Source organism: Onychostoma macrolepis, chromosome 17, assembly GCF_012432095.1.
Source record: "Onychostoma macrolepis isolate SWU-2019 chromosome 17, ASM1243209v1, whole genome shotgun sequence".
Taxonomy (NCBI): domain Eukaryota; kingdom Metazoa; phylum Chordata; class Actinopteri; order Cypriniformes; family Cyprinidae; genus Onychostoma; species Onychostoma macrolepis.
The window spans coordinates 6,143,127-6,164,660 of record NC_081171.1 but is presented as its reverse complement, the minus strand read 5'-3'; the positions used below and the strand labels follow the sequence as shown (position 1 = coordinate 6,164,660).

General features: G+C 36.1%; 1 protein-coding gene and 5 non-coding genes across 6 annotated transcripts in view; 5 read left to right on the top strand and 1 right to left on the bottom strand.

Annotated features, from left to right (window-relative positions):
* kif26ba (kinesin family member 26Ba) overlaps positions 1-21,534 on the bottom strand; it is a 104,113-nt gene that overhangs the window by 7,540 nt on the left and 75,039 nt on the right. The window contains exons 6-12 of the mRNA XM_058748734.1: positions 13,109-13,321; positions 12,050-12,143; positions 8,431-8,693; positions 4,673-4,856; positions 2,837-2,996; positions 464-626; positions 23-349 (exon numbers count right to left, since the gene is read on the bottom strand). Of these exons, the coding sequence (XP_058604717.1) occupies positions 23-349; positions 464-626; positions 2,837-2,996; positions 4,673-4,856; positions 8,431-8,693; positions 12,050-12,143; positions 13,109-13,321 (1,404 nt within the window). The remainder of the gene's footprint in view (positions 1-22; positions 350-463; positions 627-2,836; positions 2,997-4,672; positions 4,857-8,430; positions 8,694-12,049; positions 12,144-13,108; positions 13,322-21,534) is intronic.
* trnal-uaa (transfer RNA leucine (anticodon UAA)) lies at positions 20,320-20,399 on the top strand. Its single transcript has one exon. It is a non-coding gene; the product is annotated as a tRNA-Leu (tRNA).
* Positions 20,520-20,602, top strand: trnal-uaa (transfer RNA leucine (anticodon UAA)). Its single transcript has one exon. It is a non-coding gene; the product is annotated as a tRNA-Leu (tRNA).
* Positions 20,725-20,807, top strand: trnal-uaa (transfer RNA leucine (anticodon UAA)). The gene has a single exon. It is a non-coding gene; the product is annotated as a tRNA-Leu (tRNA).
* On the top strand, positions 20,929-21,011 carry trnal-uaa (transfer RNA leucine (anticodon UAA)). Its single transcript has one exon. It is a non-coding gene; the product is annotated as a tRNA-Leu (tRNA).
* On the top strand, positions 21,428-21,510 carry trnal-uaa (transfer RNA leucine (anticodon UAA)). Its single transcript has one exon. It is a non-coding gene; the product is annotated as a tRNA-Leu (tRNA).

Genomic DNA, 21,534 nt, shown 5'->3' with positions numbered 1-21,534 from the left:
CTTGAACTAGTGGGGCTACAACCTGTTGAGAAGGTTGTGATGTCAAAGAAGTCATGCTAAGATCTGCTTTATTTTTATGTAGTGATGGGATGATAGGAACGAACTCTGGAGGACCTTCGTTGTCTGTTAGTTCTTTGTCTGAGAGGGCTGAGCCATTTGGACCTACGTAGATAACTGTGTCACATGACTGTTCACTGCTGGAATAGTCTTCAGGGTCACTGGAGAGGTGTAGCAGGGGCATTTCTGAATCAACAACATTTCTAGAATGGATGGTTCTCAGCTGTGTTGGGCGACGCATTCTTCCTTCCTCACATGAGCTCTCACCACCAGAGGAACTGGATGTGTATTGCTACAGAAGACAAAATACTGCATTTTAAACAAATAAACATAAAATACAATGGTGCATCATTCTATGCTAAAAGAAAGTTCAATAAAATGAAGGACAGGGTCATACCACGCTTACTTTAGCCTTCTTCTTCTTCAGTCTAAGAACACGAGAGGCGATTTGAAGGGTAGAGAGTGTCTCTGAGAAGTTGTTGGGGGACGAGGAGATGTGGGCTATCATGGTGGTGCGACAATTCATGTTTCCCAGGGACTCACGTAGCAGCATGGTTAGCTTACTATCTCTGTAAACAAAAAAATGGAAGAGCATTAGCTGGGTAGTTTCAGAATGTCTGATGCATACGGCACACAAAATTGTAATCACTTCAGGAATTTCGAAGTCTTCATCTGATTGGTTGAATTATACAGGATTTACGGGGAGATGTGTGTGACACAATCTTTAACATTCCACCTGGAAACAAAGATGCCGTGGCGCCAAACCCCCTCACGGAAGAAGAAGGCTGATGTGTTTACAACTGTGACAATAAGCGCTTATCAGGATCAACTAAACGCTAGATTTTCAAAAGTATGTGAAATATGTAAAGTTTGTGGAAATAGACTCTTTAAAATATGTCCAAGAGTTTTACACGCCAGTCTCTTGTTGTCAGGATATTTCCATACCCCTAAACATGACGCAGCACAAAACAAAACGTGATTGATTACTTAACCTGTTGGTCATATGGCCTCTTGGGCGGTCCTTGGCCATTCAAAGTGGCCATGGTTCCCAGACCTTCTGCCATCAGTCTGAAGGTCTGGCTACGCAAGACTATTAGCTGGCAAAATGATAGTTGTGTAACTAAAGGATTAAAAGTGAAGATACGTGACTTGTAAAATGAGTTAACCTTTTCAGAATAAAATGTATTTGATAAATGTAAGATGCATTCAAAAATCAAGGCTTTTGGAAATAACTCATTTTCAATGAATACCTGCCCCACTTCTAGCAATCAATCTAATCGTGTTAAACCCTCTTTAATAAGAATGGATAGACCCTTTTGGGCATTTTATTTGCTGACCTTGATTCTAAAACCTTGGCTGCCAGACAGTCTCTTTTTACAAAGAAAGAGAGACTTGGATTGGCATTTCCTGTTCTGTCTGCCTTCCCCATGGCAACCATTAGAGGTGACATATAAAGCTGCTTTTCAAGGATGAGTCAGCTAGCATTACGATATGCACATGCACATTCTCAGTTCTCAGAAATCAATGAACTACACAATAATTTAAAGCAAAAACATTATCACAGAATACAACAGAGTGTACAGTAATATGATTACAGTGATACTCTTTGCTAATTTGCTTGAAGTTGGATGATGTGCTTAAAAATAGTGAAGTGTGTATTGAATCTTATTAACAGTGATCACATGAATACTAAGCACAAATTATAAAAGCACAATTTACTAACCATGATGTAACAAAAATAAAGTTATCTGAGATATAACATTAAATAACATTCACCCCTTGGCAAAATCAGTTTCAGTTTGTGGTTACTGCTACTAATATTATGCCACAAACTTGACAATGCATTCTAGTGTGAAATCAATAACTAATAATGAATTTATAATAATTCTGAACAATATCGTACATTTGACATTAAATCAGAGAGGTTAAGTCATCTAATTAGAGAGATAAAAAGCAACCAAAATATTATTTAGCACTAATTAAATCACTATCTAAAATTAGTGACTTGTGTAGATTTATATTAATTTATGATACATGCATATTAATTCAATTTATCTTGTGCAAAATGTTGCATTCCTCCTAAAAGGCCATAAACCCTAATTATATCTCAGCTCTCAAGAGCTGTTGTGTTTCCAGCCTTAAACCCCATGATGCTCTGCAATGTAAATTCGCCATGATTAAATTAGGGAGCCATGGCATAAAAATGCAAACGTGCCTTGAGGGAGCTAAATGGAAGCGCTGCAAATTTTTAGAAAAAAAGCTGCACGGCACCTTCTCAAAGTTGTCTGTTTAACTCAAATTAACATGCTGCTTAAAGAAATAAAACAGCAGTTGCAGAGAAATGGTCTGTGTTAAGAACGTTCGATGAATCCCAGTGAATGTGAAACTGCATCTGCCTCTATGGCTGCTTGGCACAAGCTAATTCACTTAGCTATTACCCCTGAGGAGCGATAAAGGTTACATTCTCTCTGCAGATTCAACGTAGCATTAGAATCCACCAATAATTGCTCACATCAAAGGCTGGAAAATGTCAGTTTGTATATATTATTCATATGAGGTGTGTTTGAGAAGAATTAACAGCATGCAGCAGAGATATGAAGGCTAAACATGTTGCATCTTTAATGAGTTTAGCGAGTGGCGAATGACTTCACCCATAACAGTATAAACGTAATCTTGTCATTGAGGTCACAACATATCAGCATGAGACTGAGAAGTCGAACCCAATGAGTTCTTGACTGAAATTATATGATATGAGCAAAGTGAAAGGTAAAAGTCTTACTTGTAAGGGATGTGCTTGCTGCCATTGACTAAAGCCAATATGACGTTCCCCAGGGCAGACAGAGAGAGGCAGAGTCCTGTAGTGCTGTCACGGATCTTGCTCAAAACCTTAACACAGCTGCCTAGATCGATGAGGTGCAGTCGGCTCCTGCCTCCCGACACTAAGCAAAAGAGCCACAGAGTCAGATTTAATAACTAAACTCTAATAGGTGATTCAAACCTTCTTTCATTCATCATTCTCATAAATAACATATGATATATTTCATAACATTCTACTTTACGGGTACTTTATACTTCAGGGCAGGTACCACCATGACAGTTTGAAGTGACTCAAGTAATTGATGCATCACACTACCATTAGTCTTTTATTATTTTATTTTTATTTTTTGAAAGAAATGAATACTTTTGCTCAGCAAGGACACGGTCAATTTCCAAAGTAAAGACATTTATAATGTTACAAAAGATTTCTATTTCAAATAAAAGCTGTTATTTTGAATCCTGAAAAACAAAGTATCAGCATTTCCACAAAAAAATATTAAGCAGCACAACTGTTTTCATCATTGACAATAAAAGTTTCTTATGCAGCAAATCAGCATATTTATAGTGATTTTTGAAGGATCATGTGACACTGAAGACTAGAGTAATGATGCAAAAAAATTCAGCTTTGCCATCACAGAAATAAATTATGCTTTAAAACATATTCAAACATAAAATGGTTCTTTTAAACTATAATAATATTTCATAATTTTACTTTTTTTACTGTATTTTTGGTCAAATAAATGCACGGTAGTGTGTATGTTAGAAAAAAATCCCCTAAAAGGTAAAAATTCCAGGAGGCTAATATTGTTTGTATATTTATACATATATTTACACATAATAAAATATGTAATTTTGACACTGCAAGGTACAGTATGTTTTGTAACTGTTATTGAAGTACAGGTAGTACCGCTGACTAAGTTGGTTAAAATATTTAAATAGCTACTTAGAATAGTAAGAAAATATCAAGCTTGCAAAGAAAGTGGAAAAGCAATAGAATGTAACGAAACTATATAAGGTATAAACACTGTCAAAAACCTCATGATGAGCATCTAATTCCATTATGAAGTGTTATTGTAACTTAATGGTAGACTAATAAAGATAAATGGAACTTATTAGTGAAAACGCTGAGGTTAATGAACCTATATTTCAAATGGTGACATTATATCTCTATGTGTTTCTATTATACAATTTAACCTTAGCCATGGAAACATCCTGAGTGGATTTCATGACTCTGCTTACACTAGCTTCATTATACACCGTTTGGAGGTAATTCGAGTTTCTCAAATGCCCTAAAAGCCCATGCTAACACATCTGGTTTCACTTTCTGTTCACTCTTAGAAAAAAGCAGGACTCACTTGTGCCAAACAGAAGAAAAAATAAATTGTGATAAAAAAAATTAGCACTGGTCTCCAAAAGTAGCTAGTTTTAGCATGACAGCTTTTAGATCAGATTGCACATCTCACATTAACAGTGGCAGTTTTTTTTCTGTTATCACACCCCTCTCTAAGATTATCAGCAACAGACTATTTATAAACCTCACAGGCAACATTTGGAAGTATAATGAGAAAGTTTGAAATCAACAGTGGAAGAGAGCAGATACTGCAGTACAGCTGATCACTAACTTCTTTTGTGCTGTAGATGTTGGTGTCCATCATAAAAGTATCTTAACCAACTAAACTAGCAATAGCCAATATTTTAGAGCCTAAAAAATAGGTCAGACAAAAACCAGTTGAGAACTCTTGCTTTAGTTCATGTTGTGTCTCTTCTGAAACTCCATCTAGCCCATAATGATACTCACTTCCACCCTTGCCGGTCTTTTCCATTCGATACTGGTAAATGTGTAGGGTGAAGAGCATGTGAGAGTTACGGTGCTCCTCTTCGTCATAGTCTGGCTTACTGCTGTAACGTGCAGCAATGGCAGCATCCAAGAAGAAAGCAGCCTTTTCAGCTGTGGGAGCACGCAACTCACTCTGATTCTGCAACTGTGTACAAACACAAAGGATGTAAATGTGAATTTCATTGCACAGTTTTGGCTAAAAGAACATCTGGTTTGAGAAACAATATTCACTTTGTACTCCAAACGCAGCAATTTAACAATTATGCTGATAAATGTACTTATATTTGGCAATTGCACATATGCACGAAGCGCTATTTAGAACTTCCGGATAAAGATAAGCCAGCTCGTAATCTTCCGGTGAAGCTCATTGTATATGTGCTGTATATAGGTAGAGACTCTCACAGAAACCTCTCCTGCCTCATTCTTAACAGAAACTGAGAAACTAAATAATTGCAACACCATAAATAATGATAGCGGAATTAACATATGTTATTGAAGAACATATAAATTTATATGCAGATTCTGGTAATCCAAAAAGTACCCAGCCACGTAACTGCACATTTAAATGCTGACAAATAAACATCACTGTTTAGGCAGTTAGTCTAATCTCTTAAATGACATCGTAATGGTATTCTCGATAATCAATATCTTACCTTCGTAGCCATGAATACATTTTTAAAATGTTATAACATTTTAAAGCCTTTATTATTTTTCAACTCTGCGCAGTAAAATTCACTTTATTCCCTTTTCATTCATGTTTTAGGCTTCTCCCTATTTTAATATTTTAGACATCCATCAAGCTGCAGAGTTCTGTTCAAATACAAGCAACAGACTGAAGCTTGCCGCAAAGCACCGGCAAAAGTAATGACCATGAATGTGTCAGGAAATAGTAAGGAGATATTTGAATCATTTAAACTAGTGTTTTCTGAGTCGGTGACGCAAGGATGAAGTTGCCAACCCTGACTCGCCATCTCCTCATTAGACGCGCTTTTATAGAGAAGTGCATCTTTATGGATTATAATGAAAGAGTTTTTGTTTTCGATTTGTTTTATTTCGTTAAGTAGTAATTTAAAGCTTTCTATAGATATATTTATCATGTCTGTATTTGCTTAGTTTCGGTTCATTGTTGTGAAGCGCTCCTGTTCAAGACGAGATGGCAGCATAAAAGCACAACGTTTTGTTGATATTGTGAGAGCACACAGATAAACGTAGACCCTTTACAGTTCCGAATCATGTATTACTCTTACCTTTATGAGCAAAAATGATGCATAGGCCTATTTAAAGTTGTTTCCACTGAAAAAAAAAAAAGAAAGTGATCTCGCCGGCGACTTCTTGTCCTTCAAAGCGCACTTTAGCTTCCACTCTCCGCACAAACTATTGGATAAGCATCTAGCGCTCATTAACGTTTAAACATTGTTATATGCTTGAACTGTTTTATATCTATAGATTTTATTTTAGGCAAGTCGTGATGTTTTGAGAAGGCTAAATTGATCAAACATGCTATGGCTATGAATTATAACAGGCTATCATCAGCTCACTGTCTGCCGCTGGCCGCTTGGTCGTTAGGCTACTTTAAAAACAAAAACTTATTTAACGAACAAAAAGTGCTCCAAACGTTTTCGATTTAATAACTAGATCGTTTAAGTTTTATCCAACACAGACTTGTTGCTGCTGTAGTATTGTTAGTCTGAATCATTAATGCACAGCTCTATTAGACATCGGCTCGTCAGATGATTCATTCAGTTGCTGCTGTCAATCATAGCAATGACTCGCGGCATGATTTAAGGATTCACTCGCGTACATTTAACATTCGTGTTTGTCATTCCTGAAACGGTATTCGTGGACATTTGGTTCTCTTAGAAAAACAAAACTTTTCTCCAAATTGTGAATGGATTATGTAAAGAAACTGAGCAAAGGGCGCTCCCATACAGCACAGAACACTTGACCGGAAATGACTGAGCTGGCTTATCTAAAACCAGGAAGTAATCGTGCATATGGTCAATTTTATCACGGCTGATGAGCACCAAAAGCAACACTTTTACATTGACAGTATATTTTTCATATACTCAATAAATTATTTGTAATTGAGTAAATATATCAAATTAACACAAAAATAATTAAATAAAAGTGTTTAAAAATATTAAATACATTTTCAAAAAAAAAAAAAAAAGTGTGCTATATCGACTATCGGACATCCTGTTCTCTAAGACATTGGCAACGGCTATCAAAAAAACCTCCATATTCGTCGACAACTATTAACAATACTACAGAACACAAAAGAAAGCATTAAAACACTGTCAGTTCAGGTACATCTTAATATTTAAAAAGAACATCTTTATTTGTTATTGGGCAATAATCATGTCAGCAGAGCCTTGGGTATCATGTCTGAAGCCGGCTCTGTGTGATAAGGCTGACTGTCACAGGAACAGGAGAAGTGAGGGCATTACAATCTATTGCTGTGAGGTATCAGTCCAAGATGAGATTAGTGCACATGTTTGAGGATTACAGAGACAGGGGTTGTCTCTGCCCGACTAATCCTCTCATCATGTATTAGCATTTTACCCAACAATGGCATCTTTATTGGAAGTAGATTGCCAAGCTTGTTTTTTTTTGTTGTTTTTTTTAACACTGGGGGTATTCCCAGAATAAGGACATTTCCTCGAAACAGAAGATCAAAACAGACCATTTTCAAACAGGTGTAAGAAAAAATTCCCTGTCTACCATTGGTCAGGCAAACAAATGACCTTAAATGATCTGAGATGACCAAACACCTGAGAAGAGATGATGCCAACCCCTCAGAGGACCTCAGAGGATGCCAACCCTCAGACAACATACAGAATTACCAAATTTTGCCATAAGTTAAATATATTAAGTTAATATAATATAAATATATTGTAGAAACTTAATTTCCTGTAAAGCTGCTTGCCCTAAACTGTTGTTAACTGTTAACTTTTGTTACTGTTAACTAAAACTAAAAATATTAAAACTAATTTTCGAAAAATTAAATTAAATTAAATTAAATTAAATTAAATTAAATTAAATTAAATTAAATTAAATTAAATTAAATTAAATTAAATTAAATTAAATTAAATTAAATTAAATTAAATTAAATTAAATTAAATTAAATTAAAATTATTAGATGAAAAACTCAAACTTAATGTTGCCTTGTTAATTACTGAAATAAGTTTAAGTACTAAAATTAAAACTATGGAATAAAAATTAATTAAAGCTATGTAGAAATATATATATATATATATATTTAAAAAACGACAAAAGCAGACAACAAAATTACTAAAACTTAAACTAAAATGAACTAAAACTAGAACTGAAAATATAAAAATAAAAGCTAATTCAAAATATGAATAAATATACTATAATAGTATCTAAACAGTACTAAAATAACACTGGCCCCAAACCCACAGTACTGGTTGAGACAGTTACATTTTTTTCATAGTGATACAGTTTTTACATTTTTTAAGGAAATCAAAGTCTTATTTATAGTAGCACGTTAACATCAGATAGAAATTTTAACAGTAAAAATTACACACTTCACCTTTATTGTTACTTACTTTTTACTTTCATTACATCATAATGAAATTTAAATGAAATGGTTATACTGACATAAAAGATTTTTCATAATATTTTAACATCAATCAATGATTATAACACCTTACATCAACAATATACTGTATAATTAAAATACAGAACGACTATTTTACCTGCATCCCGCAGATAGGGTCCTCGCAAAGGTAGACTCCTGGAGACTGACCGTCCTGCAAACTGCCTGTCGCCACCTCCGACAACAGATCTTTCAGGTTCTCATCTTTTCCCCAGACCTCCACAGCCGACACTCGTACGGAGAAACGTGCGCCTGTCTTTTCCTTGCACTCGTTGATCAGTTTGAAGAGCCAGGAGATGGCACACGGGATGATCCCTAAACTCTGCATGGAGTCGTCCTTGCCAATCATAGTGTAGGATTTGCCTGTGACGAGACCAAGAATCTAGTTAACGATGGATCGCTTTGCATACAATCACATCTCTTGTGTTAGGAACGATTGGTAGGCCTTTCAAAAGCATAGAGCGGAACGATAGAGTTAAAATAGGTCAGGTGCTAAAAGCCACAGTGCCTGCTAGGCCTCAGGAGCATTACGCCAATACGTGTGGTCTATTTCACACTTTCTAATATGATATTTAGCTTGCAGACCAGCACTCTGGCATAAGCCACAGTGACAGATGTCACACACACGCTAGACAAACACATTCCAATACAATTAAAAATCCATTAAAGCTGGAAATCTGACAAGATTAGCATAATCATGCTAAGAAATACGGTCGGAAAATGCACCGTGCCTAATCACGAGAATGTTTTGTCTGCCTTAAATGGGTTTTTATTTCCAGAAAAGCTCTCGGTTTGACAGTCCGCTGACATTTGCCATATGTCTTAGTGTGGTTGAGTAAGCACATACGCCGTGTGGGCAGCACTGGGCATTAAATGCAGGTTCACCCGCAGGACCAGAACCGGAACAACAGCCTGTTGATTGGCAGCATCCCTGGATTCATTTCTGGACAGTGCCCTCAAACACAGTCACTTGCATAAATACCCCTGCTGTTGACATGAAAGGGGCCACTAAACAAAGCCATATGTCACAGCACACATTCAGACCAGATTGAACTTCAAAAGACGGATTCCTCTAGTTTGGGTGGAAAGAGAGCGAGAAAGAAGAAGCAGAAACAGGAATAATAAATGATACCTGCTGAAATAGGACAAATACGCTCATTTGCACGGTTCATAGTGATTCAAACATCACAACAATTCCTAAAAAAACGAACCAGTTCTGCAATGGTGCAGTTGTAGCTGATAATACATTTATTCATGTTTTAATATGACACACCTGGAGCGGATTTTTCATACTTTGTTTTTTTTTTAAATTTGCACTTTCATGTTTAAGAAAGTGTTTACTGTTGTGGCAGGTTCTTCATTGATTTCACAAAATATTTTACAAAATATCAAAAATATTCTGGTCCATTACAACATATTTCATTCTATATTTTCCCACCAAGTGCTTATTTCCCACCAAATTGTATTATTATTTATATACTACTATAATATTTATTAATATTTTTTAAAATAGCTTTTATTTTTATATTTTCAGTTTTCACTTTAATTTTAGTTTAAATTGTAGAATTTTTTATGTGCTTGTTGTTGTTTTTATAACTTTTTTTTTTTTTAAATGTTCTATTTGGATTTATTTTTTGTAATTTTAGTACTTCAGTGTATTTCATTTCAGCTGATTGCCAGTTTTTGAAGTTAAAGTTTTCATCGTATATTTACATTTTATTTCATTTCGGCTATATTGTAATTAATGAAAACAAAACAAAAATGTTTAATTTAGTTGCAGTAGGTTTTAGTTTTAGTTCACAATAACAACACTGATTCCACCACTGAAAGTAAAAACGTTTAAGAGGTAAATGTAAATTATAAGGACTACACTAACGAAATGGTATATAAAAAGGTAATCGTTTAGTTGCAGATGGTATTTATCAGGCAATAAAATAGTTCTGGATACTGATTGGTTTAATACAGCATTCCAGATGTGCTAAAATACATGCTACATATTTAGTATATTGCTAAATACAGCTATGATGTGAAATACCTGTCCACCTAGCTAACATATCATTTGTCATGACTACTCTGCATTAAAATCCACTAAAAACAAAAGTAGAACTAAATTTTTTTTTTTTATTTAATAATGACATCTCTTCCTTAGCAAAAAAGTTATTTTATACTAAGTACATATTAGTATACATATTTACTGACATATCGCTCAAGACTTACTAAAATAAAAATTATGATTAAACTTAACTAAAAGTTCATACATTCCGTTATATGATTACATTTACTTAAATGAATTTATCTTTTAATAATTATATTTATTTTTTATTATTATTTGTTTTGATGCATTTTCTTTTTTCATTTGATTATTTATTTTATGTCCTGACTGTAACATATCAAACATGCTCTGTTGAAAATGGTCTTTCACATCAATTAAAGTCGCTGGGCTTTTACTTCCAGGCGGAAAATAAGATGGATGCTCCGTCGCAGATGAACTGAGAGTCAGTAATTCAATCAGACTGGATGGAGAGTGGCATGATGGGAAGGCAGCTTATGAGATTCAATTACTACAGCATCTCCCTTAAAAATTTTACACACACAAATCCATTATAGGCTTCAACTTGTCCTTCAATTTTATGGATTCTGACTTATTGCAATAAAGCATAAATAAGCCTCCAGGCTGATCAAGCAGTTTCAGGACTAGAAATAAAGCTTCGTTCCAGAATACCTGCACTAGAATATTTTAATATTCACCATACGGCCTCTGCATCCTCACAACCAGCATGACATACAGGATCTAGAGGTCAGGCAGTATTATGCATGATTAATATTGCGCTCTCTAGTTGATTTGAAGGTCAAAAACGAAAACAAATCTATGTGTTCAAGCCAGATAATTCTTAAAAGATTGCATCTTAGCTTCTCATGCACTTAAGCACCAGTGGTGACCAGGGGTCAGCTCCTCGCACCGCTCAAGTTCATAGTGATTCTTTTGTTTCTTGTTTTATACAACCACTTTTTCAAGCCAAATGTCCAAGGTAATTACTTCTAAAGCACTAACAGGCCAGTCTCTGGGTTATTATGGCTAGTTAATTAGCTTTGCACGGCTGACCAATGAAATCACCGTAGAATGCTTTTCCAATGATGTATGAGCCAGTCTTTGGTTTTCAAGTAAAGGTTAATGGAAACGAGGCATCTGAGGCATTACACGCTGTCATCAAATCACTGACCAGCAACCACAGTGGCATTTTTCCATTGTTTTCCGAGCAAACGGCTGGTTAAATTTTACACTAATCTTCCAGAAACAACAATGGACAATGATGGCAAAACAGAGTGAGATCATCTTGTAGTCTGCCGTGCGTGCTATAAAACTAATTCCATCTAATTCACAGGATGTGAACGGTTGAGTATGGGACCGTCTGGGAGGGGATGGTTATTTATTGAACATAAAACACATCTGAGAGATGGAGATAGAAACATCACAGTGTGACATTCTGACATTCATTAAAAAGGCAAGAAAAATGTCTGCCTGAAAAGCACTTACAAGGTATTAGTAAAGGGCAGCTGAAGCACTTTTCTTTGTGATGGGCTGATATATTAGAGAGATGCTGGATGCTGATATATTAGAAAGACACTAATCTCCCTGAACCCTATGTATATAAAATAAAATTCTAAATAATAAATAATTAAATAAATTCTAAATAAATTCACAGCTGTTTGTCTTTTACCTAGTTTGGAGTGTCCGAAGCAAAACACACAGCCGTCTGCTCCATTGACCACAGACTGGATGACCTCAGCCACAGTTCCTGCACAAACCTCTGCCTGCCAGGAAACAGAGAACAGCCAATCAAATTCATGCAATGCAAAAATAACTGAAATGGCATGACTTAAATTAAATTAAATTAAACATTTCTGGCTTTTTTGATAAAAATATCTAAAATTATTTAATCAAGAAACTTGAGCAACACTGCATAACAACACATTAAGATTTGTGTTTAGAGAATGTACAGTGAGCAATGTTTTGCTCAAAGTATAAATGTAAGTCACTTTTAAAAAAGTGTCTGCTAAATGAATAAATGTTATTTTATTTAAAACACATTTTATTTATTTATTTAAAATTTCTTAAAATTAGATTTTTTGTTGTGTGCAAGTGATCTTCTGCACAGCAGCAATGACTTCTTGTCCATGTTTTATCAACTACCCAGTAATGCTTTGTGGTTAAGGATCTGGGTTGGTAATCTTGTATATTCAAATTCCCAGGAGGGGTGACATATAAGCAAGTGCCATTTTGCTTTTAAAATTAATCAGCATTGTAAGGCACCTCAGGCTGCTCCAGAGGGACTGTCCGTTTGTTAAGAACATACTGTTGCTTTGTGCTATGAAACAATCCATTTGGTGACACTAGTGGCAGAAATTACACACAGCATGTTTAATGTTTAGCACAATCTTTAAAGGGATAGTTCACCCAAAAATGAAAATGTTGGCATCATTTACTCACCCTCAAGTTATTCCCAACCTGTATGAGTTTCTTTCTTCTGTTGAACACAAAAGAAGATATTTTGAAGAATGTTGGTAATCAAACAGTTGACGGTAACCATTGACTTCCACAGTATTTTTTTTCCATACTATGGAAGTCAATGTGTACTGTCAACTGATTGGATGCTAAAATATCTTTAAGAGAAAAAAGAAACTCATACAGGTTTGGAACAACTCAAGGGTTAGTAAATCAGGTCAGAATTTTCATTTTAAGATGATCTATCCCTTTAAAACTAGCAACAATCCCTCACCTGAGAGGCATCATGGGAGAAAGCCGCATCAAATGCGAACATCTTTGGAGGAACCTGGTTGGAGCTGCTGCGTTTCTGAGTTTGATTCTGCTGAGAATTAACCGCTGGATCCATGATGGTCACTTGCTTCTTACGAGAATCGACCTTCAGAAAGGAGCTGGACTCTGCCGCGCTGGCGGGCGATGAAGGACATACGCGTACCATCACTTTAACCTGCACAGAAACACAACAACATCTGCTCAGTAATGCAGCATATCAAAGTGTCATGTTGCTCAGCAGCAACCTCTCTGTGAGTAACACCACAGCCAATGTTTCTGTGAACAAAACAACATGCTGCTTGGGGGAGAACAAGCTTTTAAATAGGTTTATAGCTTTGTCAAGGGTTGACAGATTGTGGAAAGTTTGCATCTCCTTTCCGAACACTTTTCCTATAAGAGCACCTTGCCGTTTCAAGTGGTTTTGAACAAGTTTTTAAGACTACAAACCCCCAAACTTTAACATGTTTATAACATCACTCGTGTTTTTGACAAAACTGTGTGCAGTGATACTTAGAGAGTTATTCATAACTCTTTAATATTTCACAGTCAAATATGTGGAGACACCAGGCAAGCATTAAACCTCAATAATGCCGCAAGACGCAGGTGCAGGATTAAGGAAAAGGTACACCAAGTAACTTCAGCTGAAGTTTAGTTTTGAGAACTTGTATTTACATAAAAAGTTTCTTTGAATGAAATAGGTTGATTTTGAATCCCATGAGCATGCACAGTCTACAAAAAGTCTTGTGTATAGTCCATATGTCTGGACTGCACATCCACCAAATGTTTCCCTTTTACTTGAAACTCATTCTGCAACTACGTTTAAGTGATGTAATAAATCCTCCAATATAACCTATGTACCCTTCCACATCACAAACACATGCATATGATAGACATCAAACCTGGTGCCCTGTTTATAAGAGTGTGCTCAGTAAAACCATCATTGACTGAACGTAATTACAGATTAGTGGACTGGAACACACAAGTGATTGTTGGAGCCCTGCAGAAAGACAGGGGATAAATCTTGGGTTTCCTGCAAAAGTGATCTTTCACCATTCCTTTGCAGTCTAGACACAGTGGTTATAAATACTTGACTCTCAACACAGATATTCAGGACACCAAGGCTGCATTTATTTGCGCAAACAGTAATATTGCGAACTATTATTACAATTTAAAATAACTGTTTTCTATTATTATCTATTTTTAAATGTAATTTATTCCTGTGATGCAAAGCAGAATTATTAGCATTATTACTCCGGGTACACTTTTATATTATTATTATTATTATTATTATTATTTAATTTTATATTTTTATTTAATTATTTTTTTTTTTACACCATTCATTTGAAATAGAAATATTTTGTAACATTATGTATTTATTTACTGTTAATTTTGATCAATTTAATGCATCGTTGCTAAAAAGTGCATTATGAAATACCTTCAAATAACTGGCCTACACATATTAGCTATGCTAAATAAATGGCCCCGGGTGAAATGATGACCTATTGAATGCATCATCCAATTTATAAATGCCTCCCAGAAGTAAATGCTCCTTGGTTCTCTATAAACTGTGACTAATACGCTTTCTCTCTGAGTCCTTGCTTGTTATGGAGATACGGAAATGTGGTCACAGAGCAGCTCAAGGGGCAGTTATAACATCTGTCACGCTGTGAAATGTAATTACTGAAATCAAAGCATTAAAGATTAAATTTCAAGTTAAGCACATATTCAAACAACAATTTTTTTTCTGACCCTTGAACACAGCAGTTTAGTCTGTCGTCACAATCCAAAGCCAAAATCAAAGCAGCAGACATAATTACCATAGAAATACAATCTCGACGCCATATGGATTAGCAACTATAATACCATCATCATTACATTGATAGACATTTTGATAAAGCAGGAAAATTGCTTCTCTAGGGTATCAGAGTCATTCAAGCATCTATTTGTTCTTAGGCGCTGTGATTATTGGTTCATCTTTAGACAACTGTTTTAGTACACAAAGAAAATAAAAACAGCATCTCTCAAGACTTATTTTTTTATAATTTATGGATCAATAAAAGATCTGAGATATATATAGAGGAAATGTCCCTGTTATTGCCTCTGGACAGGCGACATAATCCTATAATAGTTCAAGTGGATTTCATAAGATCAATATATTAAAATAAAAAACTATTCCCATTTTTTCGCCCCAATTAAAATCAGAACAATATAGTTACCCATTATGCTTTCATTTCATTAATGAAATTAAAACTTTTAGATTAACATTTTATTTTTTAATTTCTGAAACCTCATAGATGATGTGTGTAATAGTAAATTGGCACGGAAAAAAAATTATTACTATTATTACAACAAATAATGTGTATAATTATTGTGAATTACACACAAATGAATTCATATATATATATATATATATATTTAAAAAATAACTTGTCAGATTTTACTCCGAAATGTCCTTAGTAGAAATAAATAAAAAGATAATTTCTGACATACAATAACAGAATAAAATAAAAAATAATAATAATAAATTAAATTAAATTAATAATTTGGTATTTGATTTTGATGAGAAATGCATGAGATCATACTGAAATCTCTGGCTTATTATTGCAAACTTTGGTATCTTGGCAAATCTGAGCACAGCTGAGATGTCTTCACATGACATTTCTAGTGTAATTTCTTAAAGGAAAAAATCTGAGAAGTAGGAAACTACAAGGAAAAAGTAAAAACTGTACATTTTTGGCTTCCCTGCATGGGAACAGACTTCCAGGAATGTCATTATGGTGTGTTAAATATTTCATCCTGGTGTTATTTAATAGCAAAGTGAACACTGCCTACAGTTTTTGCATATTCCACCTGAATTATGCATGAGGTGCATTGTTGAGGACACATCACACACAACACTTCTGGACTAACCTGCTGAATATGTGCGCACAAATCAGGATACCTCTTTTGTAGTCTGGGAAAAGAGGAATGCCTGACCTTTGACGCTGTAATGATACTGTCATTTCATGCATTGCCGCCTGTACATCACCTTAATCCACATGGCAGCATTTCTAGCAATGCAGCTACTAGATACAGTACGACTTATCTACACAAGCCTATACGGTCTACTTTTGAGGAAAAGCTCCTCTCTGAGCCATAGTGATAAGTCTCAACACCAATAGCCTCAAACCGGCTCAGATCTAATAACGTGCTGGCAGAGAGAATTTAATGAAACCCCTTTCTACACCCACAGTCCCTGCACTACAAAGAGCCATGTCTTATTCTGTTCCCTATAACCAATCCTCCCAGGTTTGTTTAGTCACGTCCGGCATCTCAAAGCCCATTACCACAAATAGAATTTCTTCTGTTTGGTGATTTGCAACCCATTGCCTGCATTGAGCCTCTGATTTTCAGAGGCAGGCATAAGATCACGGTAGGGGGGCTCATTAGGCAGCATATGCGGCAGGATGGAGGAGGAGGTGGTGGTCTCTCTATGAGCTCTCATGGCTCTTGTGGGTGAGAACAGTTTGGATAAAGCAGCACAACTAATTAAAGGAGATGCTCTCTTCTGGGTTATTACAGATCTTTAAGAACACTGGAGCGAGAGCCAAACCCACATACTTACTCAGTGGTGCCCACATAGCTACTATTTCTCATCATTACATTATAAAACCCTCATTTTATTCATGCCTAAATAAGATACAATGGCCCCAAAATGTATTTGGAAACTTGAGTGACACTTCAAACATGGTTAACAAACTACCAGATGAGATATGCAAACAAATTATGTTTTTCTCAATTCTAATTTAACTTTTATTGAGCATTTTTGCTATTTACCTTTAATCAGATGGTCTCAAGGCGATTTTAGTGCATATATGAACTTGTTCTTGAAGTGCTTGAAGAGCCAGCATAGACTGCAGCGTTACGTTTAGCTACTGTTTTCCCGTAGCTTAAACTTAATCTTCATCACCAAGGCAAAATACTTCATATTTTACCTGAGTCGTCAAAAAGGGTTTGTTTTGAATTTGATATTTAAGCCAACGAAAGTACCGTGCACTGCAAAACAATGGCAAAAAAAAAGCGGTTTTTTTTTTGTTTTTATCGAGTTGTTTCAGCGGCGTACACACGTAAACAAACATACAACGCGACAAGACTAGACTGATTCACTAACAAATTATTCTAATGATTCAGTTCTTTTTAGTGAGTCAAACACATACAGCGCGACGAGTGTAGTCCGATTCACGAACAAATGACTCTTAGGAGCCGGTTCTTTTTAGTGAATCATAAATATACAGTGGAACGTAGTAGTCCAGTTCATGACCGAATGACTCTTATGGAGTCGGTTCTTTTTAGTGAATCAAAAATATACAACGCGATCCCGATTCACAAACAAATGACTCTTATACGTTTATTTTAGCGAATCAAAAACATGCAGTGCTACCAGACTAGTCAGTTTTAAGACCCGGATCTTTTAAGTGAACAGTGATCCGCTTCTTTTAATGAGTAGTTCAAAAAGACAAGTTACAGCCAGATTTTAATCATTTTGACGAATCCATCCCTGAAATGAATCGATAGGAGCGCTCATTGAATCAACACCTGACATCAAAAACAGAGGATGCCTTAAAAAAAAATAACTTGCAGTTCAATAAGCGATGCAAGTTATCATTATTTTTTATTTTCAGTGATGCCCATAGCTATCAAAAATAAACATGTTTTGTGAATGAATTAATCAAACAATCAATCAATCAATCAATCAAAAATCATCTTGGTTAGCTTGAGGTCACTTAGTGAAAACATTTGCATACTTGTAGAGGATTTGTTCATGCATTATGATAACAGGTTCATTGCTTATTATATTTATTTTGATTTTATAAACAAAATAAATAAACATGCTATGGTTTATTCCCTGATATTTACAGAAGAGTTTAGAAAAAATGTCATGATGAAATACCATTTGAACACTTTTCATTTCAACGATTGATTTGATTTATATCATGGCATTTGAAGTATGGACTGGGGATGCACAGATCTTATCCAGCTACTTATATGCGCTTGTAGCCATGCAGAGAAAGCAGGCTTCATATTTTAAAGTGGGCTGAAAGATCCCCTCTTGGAATACTCTGTAGAATCAATAAGCCTGCAGTTGATATGTCCATTATAATAGATATATGAGAGCAGAACAGGACTGTATATCAACCTTTAATCTGTTATCTTCCAGGCAGGGTCTGCAAAGTTTAATTAAAAAGACATCTACATGCAATATAAAGTTATGAATCATTCACTGGTGTCATATTTCCTTGCCGTGTAAACTGATATTCTGTTTTACACAGTTAAATTATCACAGGAATATTGGGATGAATATTTCAGACTATTGAATTCCCATGTGTTTTGCTCACTCTGTGATGCCTCTAAGGTGTTTTTCTTTAACACCTCAGTTTTAGAAAGCGCTGTTAAAAATTGATTAGCCACTGAATATAATTTCTTTTTTTGAGGTCAGTGCCTGTACTGTCCAGAAGATTGATGAATCTGTCAAACTCCCAGGATTCCTATAAACCACCAGAAATGTACTAGAGAAGAGTGAGGATGAAATAGAAAGCGTCTCAAAGATGAAGAAACAGGATATAGGAAAATATAGACTTTGATCTGTTAAACTCAATGGATACATGTACAAATTTAGCATCCAGACATGTTTGAAAGTCGTCCATCAATTGCTTTATCATTAGCAAGATAATAGAGATGCCCTTGGTATTTAATCTAGTCACACTGTCATAAAACCCTGATGGTGCGAATCATGATCACCGTGTGAACTGGTGCGAAGCGGCAAGGCTGAAGATGAAAGGGCAACATCATTCACACAAACATTTTGAACGAATTCCTAATAATATTCACATCATCATGGAAGAATGTAAATTTGCCAGAGCGCAAAGCACAATTTTATTTCAGATACTGTTTTTATTTAATTAGTTCTGTTCAGTACAAATACGAATGATATATCTGTCTTTCATCTCTATCTCAAAGCCGATCACTTTCTGTGGGCGCCACAAAAGCAGCTGTATAGAGCATCTACACCCATCAATATCTTATCGCACAATGGTCTTATATCCAAAGGCCACTGTTATAGCCTTGTCCCTTGAGAAAGGTGACATTTTTCTGCTGCAAATGCCAGAATTTGCATTGCCCACCATCCTGCTTATGTTTCGGTTGACTGGAGAACGATTCATTTTAGTTTGCCAGCGCAACGCACAACATGCAGCCTAAATGTGGGTGTTGTTTACAGATGAACTCAAGCTGTTCCAATGCAAGATGACTCTTTATGAACTCACCGAAAGTTCTCAATAACAACTCACCATGTGTTTAATAATGAGTCTCTCAAAATAAGCTTTCAAAAGTCACAATTTTGTTTGACAGAAGATGCTTTAGAGCAGGGGTGTCAAACTCAGTTCCTGGAGGGCCACAGCCCTGCACAGTTTAGATGCAACCCTAATTAAACACACCTGATCCAGCCAATCAAGTCATTAAGGCTTATTTGAAAACTACATGGTATGTGAGTTGGAACTAAACTCTGCAGGGCTGCGGCCCTCCAGGAACTGAGTTTGACACCCCTGCTTTAGAGACAAACCCACAGCCATATGAGATGGTTCTGTTTGGTGAGACTTTTTGGGAGGTGCCAGAACTAGATATCATGACCCGTATCAAGTCCAAACACAGATGAATATCCCCCATCCTCTGATGTCTGAGAGGAATGCCAGATATGCTGGTTTCCCTGCAATGCACTGAAGATCAGGATCAACTTTCACCATGCGGGGCTCCTCCGCTGTCAGCGCTTGCACCAGTGCATGCGTTTGACAGATTCTGTCTGTACCAGAGCTTACTAGGGTGGTTTTAAATAGAAAAACAACAAACTGACAAAACAAACTGAGAAATCAGTGATGCGAACGATGTGCTGACTGAGCATGTAAATTGATAAAGGAATGCAGCCGTAAAGACAGGACAGAGAGACAGACAGAGTGACAGGGGGCTGAAGACTTTCCATTATGTTTGGTTGAGGGTACTGAAATTGCTTTTGCAGTGTATAATGATGCTGGTTTACTAGAGATTCAACTGAATGGTTTTCTGATCTGAAGTGTATGGATGAGATGAGTACAACCAGCCACTCTGGAAAGAGGCTGGGTAAAAACAATCTGAAAAAAAGTAACCAGGATGGCCGAGTGGTTAAGGCGTTGGACTTAAGATCCAATGGACGATCTTCGTGGGTTTGAACCCCACTCCTGGTAGTTTTAAACGGAATGCAGTAATTTGGCTGTATGTGGTTGTTATAAACAATTTAGTTTCTCAAAAATGGTTCTTATGTACCTGTACAAGGAACAAAAAGGGGTTTTCAGCATGTCAAAGGGACCAGGATGGCAGAGTGGTTAAGGCGTTGGACTTAAGATCCAATGGATGAATGTCCTCGTGGGTTCGAACCCCACTCCTGGTTGTTTTAAACTGAATACAGTAATTTGGCTGTATGTGGTTGTGTTATAAACAAATTAGTTTCTCAAAACTGGTTCTTAAGTACCTGTACAAGGAACAAAAAGGGATTTTCACCACCTGAAAAGGATCAGGATGGCCGAGTGGTTAAGGCGTTGGACTTAAGATCCAGTGGACGAATGTCCTCGTGGGTTCAAACCCCACTCCTGGTAGTTTTAAACAGAATACAGTAATTTGGCTGTATTAATACTGGTATAAACAAATTAGTTTCTCAAAACTGGTTCTTAAGTACCTGTACAAGGAACAAAAAGGGGTTTTCAACACGTGAAAGGGACCAGGATGGCCGAGTGGTTAAGGCGTTGGACTTAAGATCCAATGGACGAATGTCCTCGTGGGTTCGAACCCCACTCCTGGTAGTTTTAAACAGAATACAGTTATTTGGCTGTATGTGGTTGTTATAAACAAATTAGTTTCTCAAAACTGGTTCTTAAGTACCTGTAAAAGGAGCAAAAAGGTTCTTAAGTACCTGTAAAAGGAGCAAAAAGGTTCTTAAGTACCTGTAAAAGGAACAAAAGGGGTTTTCAACACATGAAGGTGACCAGGATGGCCGAGTGGTTAAGGCGTTGGAATTAAGATCCAATGGATGAATGTTCTCGTGGGTTTGGACCCCACTACTGGTAGTTTTAAAAGGAATACAGTAATTTGGCTGTATGTGGTTGTTATAAACAAATTAGTTTCTCAAAACGGGTTCTTAAGTACCTGTAAAAGGAGCAAAAAAGGTTCTTAAATACCTGTAAAAGGAACAAAAAGGGGTTTTCAACACATGAAGGTGACCAGGATGGCCGAGTGGTTAAGGCGTTGGACTTAAGATCCAATGGACGAATGTCCTCGTGGGTTCAAACCCCACTGCTGGTAGTTTTAAACGGAATACAGTAATTT